Source organism: Symsagittifera roscoffensis, chromosome 5 (genome assembly GCF_963678635.1).
Source record: "Symsagittifera roscoffensis chromosome 5, txSymRosc1.1, whole genome shotgun sequence".
In the NCBI taxonomy this organism is placed as follows: domain Eukaryota; kingdom Metazoa; phylum Xenacoelomorpha; order Acoela; family Convolutidae; genus Symsagittifera; species Symsagittifera roscoffensis.
Window position 1 is genome coordinate 54,315,231 of NC_087066.1, and position 12,775 is coordinate 54,328,005.

The 12,775-nt window shown below is 33.1% G+C and overlaps 1 protein-coding gene across 13 annotated transcripts in view; it reads left to right on the forward strand.

Moving 5' to 3' along the window:
* LOC134845999 (spondin-1-like) overlaps positions 1-12,775 on the forward strand; it is a 66,240-nt gene that overhangs the window by 28,732 nt on the left and 24,733 nt on the right. For 11 of the 13 annotated variants that reach the window (XR_010162775.1, XM_063863152.1, XM_063863153.1 and 8 more), the window contains exons 4-6: positions 338-477; positions 3,946-4,019; positions 9,005-9,073. Coding sequence is in view for 12 of the 13 variants with exons in the window: in XM_063863152.1 (XP_063719222.1) it covers positions 338-477; positions 3,946-4,019; positions 9,005-9,073 (283 nt within the window). In the remaining variant the exon portion in view is untranslated. Of the gene's footprint in view, positions 1-337; positions 478-3,945; positions 4,020-4,555; positions 4,580-9,004; positions 9,074-12,775 lie in introns of all 13 variants that reach the window. The other 2 variants (XM_063863159.1, XM_063863161.1) reach the window with 2 other exon arrangements.

Below are 12,775 nucleotides of genomic sequence, written 5' to 3' on the forward strand. Positions count from 1 at the left end.
ACAACAAAGACTCCAATTGAGCTTGTAACGACGACCCTGATTATTTCAAAGTGGGCTATTTACAAATTATGAGGATTGGGACAATTATACACAGGCCGCGGTGCTCGACTTATATTTCAATCGTCCCGACCAAAATTCGGTTAATTTCCGCTTTTTCGACCAAAAGTCCGTTTATTTCGACTTTATCGACCAAAATTCGGTTGATTTCACCTTTCTCTAACAAAACTCGGTTAATTTTGACTTTCTCGACTGAAATTTGTTATGTTTGAATTTTCTCGACCCGAAACAACAATACAATGACTAGCAAAATAATTTGATCTGTCGGACGGATTGTTAGGTCCTGGACTCGAAGACGACGAAGAGTTCGAGTGGGTGTAAACCGATGATGACTCACGTGAGTGCGAGTGAGAAGCAGTTCGTCACCATGCTCTGGTACGCACCCGAAAACACATTCGAGCAGCCATGTGTTCAATTCAGGTACTTTGTAGTCTTTTCACAAGGAGAAGTACAGTTTAAAAAAATGTTGGGACCTCTCTAATCCCCCCCCCCCCCAATGCAAGGGGTGGAAAAATTTGTTAGTAGGTACAAAATATGAAAGTGTCTCGTTAAATTTGTTCTTCATAGGGGGTCGATAGTATTTGCTATGTACCAGACAGAGTATAGTAGATTATTATTCTGTGAACAATCAATCCCCTAAATAGACCAAGTGAAAATTTACTCACAAGATATTAAAAGATCTTTTGTTAATCATCATTTTTGAAGTACAATTTTTTTGAGTTACTGTTTCGATTGCAGCTTCACAGTAATTTTTAGCCCCACCAAGGCTGATGAAACAAATATACACATTTGATAGTTATTAGTAGGGCCAAATTTTTTAAGTTGAAATCCAAACTTGGATTCGAAATTTGATCAATTGCTGATATCAGGTTTTTCATACATTTTTCTCTTTTTGCCCAATATTTTGACTAGCTTTGAGGCTTTTTTCCTTTTAGAGCAAATAGTTCATTTTCGTTTTAATTTTCGGTTTTCCGCTGAACGTGTCAAATCTGAATTATTTTGATTTAACAATAATATTTTTAGCACCTTGTCTGCAATCATCAAATTGGAGAACTTTTTTAAAATTTTGCAAATTACTGTCAATTTTTAGAAGTAGAATTATAAATTTTGAGTATTTTAGATCTTGGAAAGCTTGATTCATTCTTTCAATTGCTTGACTCGACGCATTGGCATCGATATTTGGTTTTCTAGCCTGAAAAAATCCGAATCAAACAGTTTCCCCTCCCCTCCCACTGCAAGCAAACTTATTTTTCTTTGTAGCCTCTTTTGTAAAATAAAATCCCACCAAGTTACCAGGAAAACTTATTGGTTTTTTTTATCTGGATGGGAGCTGTGAAGGTAAGAGCTAGCGAAGGGAGGTGAGGTCAAAGGTTAATGACCCAAATGATAAAATCACCCCAACTGAATTAAATCAGATAGCGAGCACCCTTCTCTATATGTGAAAACCCGCCCCTACAAATTAAAAACTACCAAGAAAACAAACAAGACTGCTCGTATGGAGCTGTGTCTGCTTTACAAATAGAGATGAAATTTTTGAGCTATATTCTGAAAATCATCCCCCCACAAGCTAAATAAAGTACAAAGTGATAAACTTCAATCCTTGTAGCGCGTGCCAGACATCAAACCGACTGGACTTTAAGCCGAATCGTAAAATTAGGGCCGGAATTTTTCTCAAAAGGTCTTGAAATATAATTAATTTGAAGACTGGTTTGAAGAATTTCTCAATTTCATGATCTTTTCTCTACCAGTTTTGGCTTTTATAAAATAAAAGCTTCCTTTTTGATGCCCAGGAAAGTTAAGAAAATAAAAGCTTGCTGAAGGTATTTTTATGTTTATATTTTATTTATTTCAAAGTCCGGCTGATGTAAATCTCCGATACCATTCTTAAGAGTCGCATTGTTGTAAAAAACGCTGTTTACGGACTAAACTAGTCTAAATTTTTGAAAAATACCATTTTACAGATGGAAAAAATGTTTTGAGGTGCTTATCAAGTTGAAATTTTGGACTGAATTCCCTTCGATTTTAAATCCCGTCGGCTTGTTGTCCTAGACCCCGTAGTAACTTAGCAATTATGACAAGAACAAAAAGCCTGCTTCAACCGTTTTGGAACGATTTATCAGTATGATTAAGTCTCCGCTAACGCGGTAATAGCGCAAAATATATCGCACGTTACTTTTCCCAAATTGGCCCAATTAGCAGGCTTAAATCTCCGCTTACACGTTAAAAGCGCGAATTATATCGCGCGTTAAATGTCCCAAATTGGTCAAAACGGCCAAAATGGCAATCTTTAAACCCCCATAACTTTGCAAAGAAATGATCACAAGTGAAATACATTTTTAAATTTTTATTCAGGGCAGCAATAACTTTCGAGTGGTAAAAAAAATTCGGTCAAAAATGCTAGCTAGTAAGTCAAAATTTATTTAAAGAAAAAACCCCCCGACTATAAACGTTCCGTTAATTTTTCCGAAAATAATTTGCGGTGTGGCAATGAGTTGTTTACGTTACCTGGCAGGATAATACAAGGAAGAAAGCCGGGATGGGACGATGCGCTTGATTTGAAGTTTGAAATTTTCAATCTCCCCAAATTGTGTATATCAACCAGTAAACAGTCGTTCACGCATCTAAGCTACTAGGGGAAAAAGTAGAGGACTTTATTGGAGTGCTTAGGGATTTCAAAAAAACTTAAGAACTGTTTCTTTTGCTTTACATAAATCTATGAGTCTATGGAAATTGGTTGATTGTCGTGAGATGACTTTCGGTACCTCGTTCAGTCTGCCCGGGTTGACATCCATAGACCAAAAAAACTAATTACATAGTTCCATAAACTAAGTCTATGAAAAAAAACTAATCATACCGATTTCTTACAAATTGCTAAAATGGTGTCATCAAAATTTCAACGAACTTTTTGTTGTTTTGGCTTGTATTTCGGGGAAACGTACTATGTAAAAAAAATTTGCCAAAGCAATTACTAATCATATGATTTTCATATGTGGAAATTGTATGACTACCAATTTTTCAATTTTTTGATGGCGACATCAAAAATATTTTCCAAGTGATTTTTAAGATTGCCCCAAAATGTTTTTTTTTTCGGTTTTTTTTTGTTTTTTTTTATACCGTTAATTGAATTTTGTACTCAAACAAACACTATCCAAAAAGAAAATTTTGAATAACGTAGTCTTAAATACAAAGAAATAGGATTTTTTATGTTTCCTGGTTAATTTTTTTTTTCAAATACGCTAGAAACTTCAATTTTTTTTTGAAAGGCATGTTTATCTATGCCTTGATCCTTGTCTGATAAATTAAAATTCAAATTTTGAAATTAATCATCTCTGAAAATGTTTGCAAAAATTAAAAAACTTGATGCTTTCAGCATATCATTTGTGTAAGAAAACTTCAGGTCGTTTCCAATGCATAATAAATGCGAGACAATCAAACCTTTGGTGATTCGAGTTTTGAGTAAACCATGGTTTTTGTTACTTGTCACGTAGCGTTAATTTTGTCTGCGTATCAAAAATTGGTAGTTTTAAAGGCGCTGGATACTCAGTCGCATTCGCAAGGGAAACTTTGAAAACCTTTTTTCCTCAAACTCCAATACCATGTTTTCTTTTGACGTTTGATTTGTAGCTCTCATTATCTGATGAAATATAGTTTATTAACTGTTTCCAAAAAAATACAAAGTTTCAGCCTTTATCAGACTTGATTATCTAAGCACAGAAGATTGGCTGCACCTTTTTGCACCTTATAAAATAACAGGAACAAATTAGGAATAGTTTTTTTTTCAATTTAGCTGTTTTTTCTATTTTATGCGCTGCTTGCTCAGTAAACAATAACTTGCTTCAGCTTGAAATAATTTTTTTTAAGAAAAAATTTTCGTTTTTTTGTATTTAGAGCAACAGTGGTGAAGACTAAAACTCAGTTTTACATGGACGAAGGAAATCTAACCAAGAAGATCTGCAAAAAGAGTGAGTCACCTTTTCGTCTTTACATAAGGGCGTTCAAACTAACAAAGCCTTCCCAGTGGTTCTCAATGGCTATCAAATATTTTGAATCAGTCAACTCAAAAATTGTTCATTTGAGCACGTTTTTGAAAGAACGCTTAGGCGAACTCCAAATTTTTACAATTCATCAGTTTGACTTAAAAAAAAAACATTTTTTTTAAGAAGTTGAAAGCCGCTAAATTATAATGTCACGAATTTAAGGCTTTTCTACGTTTTTTTTAACATATAAAATGACTTTAAGTCCGGGGTGGCTCTGATAGTTATGGGTCAGATAGTTAGAAATATCTGATATGGCTGGTTAGAAATATTTTATAGGGGTAGTTTTATCAATAAAATAATTGAATATAAATACTAGTTTTAAAATGGTTCCAAAAAATCAAACTCCAAAAAATTGTACAGATTGGTACTTAAAATTTATCAAACTTTTTTCAATCAACCTAAACTTGAGGTTTTCCAAGATGACTATCTAAGAAGTTTATTGTATATTTTGTTCATTGCAGAGAATTGGGATCCAATACAATTTGGCAAGTAGCGCTCAAAAACTTTAATGAGTTTTGCATTAGTAGAAATAGAGTAGTTTTTGTTTCGCCCATTCATCATGCTTATAACAAACTGCTCAAAAATGAGCAGTTTTTTGAACAATTTAATGCAAACAATTAAAAACTCCTTGTGCGAATAAGACGTAGAAACCTATTTTGCCATCACAAAAATGGGAAAAAATAAGATTATCGTAATGATTGTGTGCAATTTTTCACAGATTTTGCACTAGAAGGAACTCAATAGTTACAAACAATTCAAAGCAGCTGCAGAATTTTAAACCATTTCCTATTGTGTGAAAAAAAAAGAAATAGAGTTTTATTGTTTCCTTTTTTCGTCGCCTTGAGAAACCAGCATAGTTTAAATAGTTTAAAGTATTATTTACAGCTTCATTTGAGCCTCGCTTTTTAAGTTTTTTATTTAACAGTTTATGACGGGACATATAAGAACTTTGCAAGCAGTTGATGTACTATTCAATTTACTGTACATGCTATCGAAAATATATACTATACCATATATCCTTTACCATCCAAAAAATGTATCCTTTTTTATCAAAATTATATCCTATACAATCAAACATACTACTATACTATCAAAAAATGAACGATATGCTATCAAATACACTATATTGTACCGGACGGTCAAGCACGGTCTATATCTACCGACTTTCGACCGAGGCAGCCCAAACATACCAATTTCGGTCGAGATAATCGAAACCTAAAGTGAGCACCTCAACCCGGGAATCAACATTGAAATCTGCTTGGTATCAAAAACACCACGGCTGCTATGGTTTTGATTCCCAACTTTTGAAAAAGAAACGTATATTTTCTCTAGTCTGGATTATCAAACAAATAGCAATAATAATGTATTTTCGTTCAACAAAACATTTTCTAGATAGTCAATAATTGTGGCAAATTTAGACCATGTTATAGATTTGCAATCTAGTATTATCAAGTTATGTCGAAAAATTTTTAAAAAATCCATTTTGATCCATTAAAATTGATTAAAATTCATTTTTATTTGCGAAGCGAAATCGTTTTTGTTTCTTTGTAGAGTCCATGAAAGTCAAGTTTTTGTAAATGGTAAAATTTTCATCGTCCCATACTTACACGCTTTGTTTAATTCCAAAATAGAAAACGATTTTGAACAAGCGAAAGTAGTACATAAACAGAAATAAGCTATTATGATTATAAACTATTATGATGGATTCAAATGGATTACTTTTCTTTCACAAAAATCGAAATCATGTTGAAATCGTACAATTTATGACAATCCTATATATTTGGTTGTTATCCATGAAACGTAATTGCGGCAGAGTGGTTTGCAAGGAGATCTAAGTACTTTGAGTTGTATCAAAAATTGCCGTAAGAAAGCTCCTCATATATGTTGATTGATTAAGTTTAACGTAGGCATTCATTATTCATGTAAGTTTTTTCTTGAGGTGAACATTTCCTAAACATTACTTGTGATTATTTCCGTAAGTAATGTTTACCATTTGAAATTATTCAGAAATTTGTGCTCACTCTTTTTTCTCCGGAAAATTTCGACTTTTTGAACGAATTTTTAATCAAATTTAATTATTAAAAGTCAAACATTTTTGCTATTTTTGGGATTTTTTAAACGCACGAAAAATTATTATCAGGGCGTAGCGAGAAGCAATTCAATTCATAATTTTTATAATTAATTTATGTTCATCCAATAATTATCCTATAATTATCAAAAACTTGTTTATTTTATTTTTTTTTAACGTAAATCTAGCAAAAGTTTATCATTAGTTCTCAAAAAAGCCCCCCGATTTTCAAACAGACCTTTTCCCGATAAATATAACAAAACTGCTCGTATCAGGGCGTAGACTGAATGTTCCGACTGCCCTTTAAGGTCTATAGAGCAGTAGTAACATGAAAAAATTAAATGTTATAAAAATAAAATGAAAAAAATATATACAAAATTTGAAATTTTTTGTGAAAATCATCCCTTACGCGGCATATAAAATACAAAGTGATAGATATAGCTCCTAGTAGCAAATCAATTATGGCGAATAAGCCTCTTTCTACAAATTTGGAACAATTTTTAAGACTGGCTAAGTCTCCGGTTACGCGTTAATAGCGCGAAATATCGCGCGTTATCGGAGTCCCAAATTGGCTAAAATGGCGATATTGAAACCCCCATAACTTCACAAAAAATGATCACAGGGAAAATATCTTTTTAAATTTAAGCTTAGGTCAAGAATAAAATTTGAATGATATAAAATACTCCGCCAAAAATGTCGGATTAAAACGTCGAAATTTGTCTGAAGAAAAAAACTACCACGAGCAGAAATATTCAGTTATTTTGGTTACGAAAGCCCGAACAATAAAATTAGGAAAACGTGCACCACACAGTTTTATAGTATGGAAAAAGACTTATCGAACAATTTCATATTATTTAATTAATACTTATCATACAGTTTCATTGCATCGAAAATTTGTTTTTTTTTCTACAATTTCCTACTATAGACAAATGGTATCATTCAATTGCATAGCATTAAAGTTGTTTATCCTACAGTTTCATAGTATGGCAAAATGCTGATCAGGTTTTTTCGATACTATTTCAAAGAAAAAAAAGAATTTGTGAAGCTTATAAATAATTCCAGACAGGTTTAAAAAAATGCTTATCGTACTATTGTCATATATTTTTTTGATTTATGAAACTGAATGATAAGTATTTTTTTTCATTGTATGAAATTGTAATGTAAGCGTTTTTTGTCAAGCCGTGGTGCTCAATGTGTGTTTTTTAAAAAATAATAATCTTTGCCTTCTAGTTTTACGATTTTTGACGTAGTCCTGGATACGATAAAATTGGCTTTTATTTTCTTTTCACTTAAATTTTTTTTTCAAAAACGCTGAAAATTCCTATTTCTTTTGTATGGGGTGTTAATGTATGCCTTGATCAATGTCTGATAATTTGAAAATTCACAAATTTGAAATAATCATCATCAAAAAATTTTGCCAAAAAAGAAAAGTTTGTTACTTTTGTTATATTAATTGTGAAAGACAGCCAAATTCAGGTCGTTTTCTACGCATTGTAAATGCAAGACCGTCCAACCTTTGGTGTTATGAGTAACCAAGGTCTTTGTCACTTGTGTTCGGTTGCAAACACAACCGAAAATTTTTCAGAAACTAAATTCAGAAAGAAAAAATCAAAATTTTTGGTTTATGGGAAAACACCTATCATACAATTTTCATATATGGAAAAATGCTTATCATAGAGTTTTCATACAATTTTCTGTACGTATGGAATTGTATGAAATTGTATGACAAGAAGTTTCTCATATATGAAAATTGTACGATAAGAAGTTTTGGTCAACCCGGGTCATTTGAAATAAATATTGATGTACTGTTTCCAAAAATGACATACTCCACCTGTATTCTCTGTGATCAAGTTATTGTGTTTTGAAAAAAAAGCTTTTTTACGGCTTTCAAACTTTATTAATATCAGCTCTGAAAAAAAGCTAGAAACTCTTGAAGGCCAAAATTTTATTCGACTTTCTTAAGAAACTATAAATTTCCCTGGCCTTGATGTAAAACTTACAAAATTGTATGAAAACGCTTTCAATTGTATCACAAAATTGACCATAAATTCTTAGCTTCAAACAGAAACTCAAGATTAGCTCAGCTATCATTTTCAAAACGATTGATTGGTTTTTATCAATATGTAGTCTACCTTTTAAACATGGCAAGACAATTCTCTCGTGGTCTGAAGAGCTTGAGTGCTGAAGTTTAGTCTTTAGCATTCACCAAAACAACACTCTTTCTATACTTAAAAAGTAATAAAATACTGTTGGTTCGAATTCCTGCTGTTTAAATACAAAACCATTCTTTAGTTTGTCTCTATTACGGTGAATACTGAATAGCAGTGCGTCCAAAACTCTTCCTCAACTATTAACTCTGTGAAAAGCCCCGTAAATTCACAGAACACAAGAAGCTCTTGCTAGAAAGCCAAATTTAAGAGTTACTCTCGGTGAATTACGGGGTTTTATTATGGCAGGCATTTAGTTTGAGCTCAATGTTCCCGTTGGGATTTGATGGGTCCATTTTATTTCCATTTGTGACCGAATCTCCACCAAATTTGTGAACTCAGTTGTATTTTACAATTCAAATTCAAATTATACATATTTTTCTTTTATAAAAAAATTATATTTTCAGTAAAAGTTAACGCGACCACGATACTTCGCCCAAAATTAGTCTGATCACAAAATTTTCCGTTCGGCTCAAATATTAGTTCGATCACAGAATTAGAATTTTAATCAGAGTTATTTGTCAACTGCAATTTAATCGCAACCCTTATGTGTTAAATGGAGATGAATGTTGTGAGATTGCCGTTTAGAGTGGTTAGATTGGTAGTTAATGTCTGTTCATGTTTCGTCCTCTTAGCCTCGTCCCCTGCCGCGTCGGGTGGGCCCGATGACTCATTCCGACAGGTGGATACATTATGGGGTGAAGGTGGGTAATATCGATTCTGTATAACTTACTATATTACTACTATTTTTTTTGTTATACGGCCCAAAATTTGATGGTCAATATTAAATATACGGCCCAAAATCTGATGGTCAATATTGAATATACGGCCCAAATTTTTTGACCATCAATATTAAAGCTAAGAAAATTAAAGTAAACAAGATCTATTTTTCAAAGAAAAATAACAAAAACATAACTTTTGAGCCGTTTAACAAAAAAATTGAATTTTTGATTAAAAGACTACTGATGTCTTAGTTGTTAAACTGCTTTCATGTTTTTATGCCCTTATCTTGCCCGATGAGTCATTTAACATGTTCAGACGTTAAAAATCCACTTGAAGGATGGCTTTGCATTATCTGAAATTTTTAAAAACCACCTGAAAGATATTGTTGTCCTGAGCACAAATTGAAAACAAGACTGCTCGTATCAGGGCGAAGCCCTGAAAGTTCCGACTGCCTTTTAACGTTTATGGAGCAGTAATAACATAAACAACATAAAAAATAAACAAAAATTAAATAAAATGAAAAGCTTTTTTCTAAAATTTGTAAATTTTTCTATGAAAATCATCCCCCCACACGCCGTATAAAGTACAAAAGGATATATTTCGCTCCTTGTAACAATTCAATTATGGCAAATAAGCTTCGTTCAACCAATTTGGAACGATTTCTAAGACGGATTAAATCTCCGCTTACACGTTAAAAGCGCGAATTATATCGCGCGTTAATTGTCCCAAATTAGTCAAAATGGCCAAAATGGCAATCTTTAAACCCTCATAGCTTTACAAAAAATGATCACAGGTGAAATATCTTTTCAAACTCAAGCTCAGGACAACAATAGCTTTGGAATAATATTTAAAAAAATTCCGTCAAAAATGGCTAGTTAAAAAGTCGAAATTTGTCTGAAGAAAAAGAAACCCACCCCGAGCACAAATATTCCGTTACTTTCGTATCGAAAGTCGGAACAAATATAGTTTACTTCTTATCTTTTTTGCTACGGGATTTGAAAAATACTAATTTTACCAGTTGTTCCAATAACACAGATAAAGAAGCAAACTAATTCGTTCCAAATTTAATTGAGACCGGCAATTTAGTCCTGTCATAAAAAAAAACGTTTTTTAATCCCCCACACGCCATGTAAGATTCGAAGGGTATGTTTACACCCTTCGAATCTTGCATAGCGTGTGGGTGATTAAAAAATTGAAAAAAATCCCGATTAGTTTGTCAATTATTCAAACCGAAAAAGTTTTTGGTTGGCTTTAAAGTGCAGTTGGAAAATTCAGGGCACTGCCCTGGTATACAGGCAGTCTTGGTATACAGGCAGGGGCGGATTTGGGGGGAGGGGGTGCGGACGCTTCCCCTCAGCAGGGTTTCGACCCCCTGCCGAGCTAAAGGGTCCCCCTTTGGTACTTTTCAAGAAATCCATTTTTGGCCGAGGGACCCTAAAATTTTTCTAAAGGCACCTTGGGCGCCAATATATACTAATTTTGAGGGGGGAGAGCGCGTTGAAAAAACGCGATTTTTTGGTCAAAATTTTCCAAAGTGCCTAAAAACGCCTTTTTTGGACGGTTTTTTCAACATTTTACCTGCGGCTCAGAAAATTTGGCCAAAACAGGGACTAAACCGTGCTAAGGGAGAACTCGAAAAATCATTTTGGTCGACCTACAAAAAAAACGACAAAATTTTCGAAATTTTTTTGAAAATCCGCTCCCCTCGAGAAAATCCTAGATCAGCCCCTGTATAAAGGCAGTCTTTTTTTGAATCTGAATACTGATGACTAAGCCCTGAAGGTTTTTAACAGTTTTTTAGGCTCTATAGAGTAAAGTTCCCCAGAAAAATTGATGAAACTATCGATGAAAACACACAAATATCATTAAAAAAATTTAGATTTTTCAAAATCAGCTCACTGAACGCTATGTTAAAAACAAAGTGAAACATTTTGCATTAAGCAAAGTTTTAAGAAGACCAAGTAAAAAGACTCAATTCAATTTTGAACGATTTCTAAGGCGGATGAAGTTGCCGTTTACACGTTAAAAGCTCTAAGTATAGCACGAATTAATTCTACCAAATTGGCCAAACTGGCCTTATCCAATCCACATAGTTTCTCAAAAATGATTACGAGTAGAACATCTTTTAAATTTTAGCCTCGGACAACAATAATGTTTTGATTGATAAAAAATTTCTTCAACAATTCTCGTTGAAAATTTGAAATTGGTCTGGAAAAAAAACTACCTGAGCTCAAAAAGTCCATCATTTTCTTCGAAAATTAGAGCAATGAGAGCAGCCGGTTGCTGTGTTGCGCAACTTGCATCAACTTTTGTGACCACAAAATCAAAACAAAAATGAAAGTTTCGATTTTTCTCAGAATTAAAATCAGTCTAATTTGAATTTATTTTTACAAGGCGAGAAGGTTTAGCCGCATATCCAACAATGCTTCAATCTAGATTTTTGAACCATTTTAACTTGTATAACAGAAATAGCAGAGTTTCAAGTTTTAATCAAAAAGACTTGTCAATCAACTTGCGCCAACTCTTGTTAAGTTTAGTTTGAAGACCAGAAATACTCAACAAGTTTTCCTGGAAACAGAGGCTTTTTGTGATTTTTTTGAACTCTGAGCCATGGCCAATAAATGTGCCACAATCAACATTCTAAAAGCATTCCTTGACCAAAAAACGTAAGTGAAATTTTTCAGGCAGAAAAACACAAAACGTCACTAAACGACACTTAAACTACCACAATCGTTACTGCAAAAAGTAGAGAAAAATAAAAAACTAAATTTTTGTCACATTTTTTTCAACAAATGTTTTGTGTTTTTTTTTTCAAATAGAATAAACTGATGCCGATAAAGCCGCTGGATAATTATACTAAATCATAAGATACTAGTTCTAATGTACAACTTGTAATTCTTTTCGCTGTTCCCTGTTTTTGGATCTGACCAGGTTTTTTGACGCAGAGAAAACTTTTTAGTTTTTAGAACCCGAGTCACGACTGAAAGGGATCTAAATTGGTATCACATATGAACACTGCGAGCGTTTTTTGAGTTACCTAAGTTTGCACAAAAACGCAATCTACGCCATGTTTTCTTCTCGCTCAATCAGTAACTGATGGGAACAAAACCTAATCGATATTCCTAAAACTTCAAATCCCGTAATGTTCCAATCACCACAGGTGAGAAAGAGCTCAGTTATTTTTTTTGTGTCACGGTATTTTAAGGCCCACAAAAAATCATTTGGGGTCGTGTGGTTATAAGATTGAAAAGTTTTTTTAGTCGTGTTTCAAACTTTTTCACAATAAATAACCGTATTTACCGTGGCGGTTCTGACTAATTCGAACAAGATTTTGACCAAGCAACTAAATCTAGTGTTTTTACAGACAACTATTAGTAATCCCATGGTTATTTAAACGCCTTCTCAGTCTACGCCAAATTTTCCAGACACCAAAATTTTCGGGCAAAAACTGATAAACCGGGAGAAAAAATCGTAGAAAAATGTTTTTTGCTTTAAGTTTTGATTTTTTTTAAAATAAGATATGGCTTTGATGAAAAAAGTCTAGCTGCACTTTTTCAATGTTGAAACTTTTAAAAGCTTTAAATCCACGGTTTCATAATTTTACTTTAAGATACGCATTTTGCCTGCAACAATCATGAACGTCTCAAAAATGTCAACTATTACAAATAAAAAGCATCCCATCG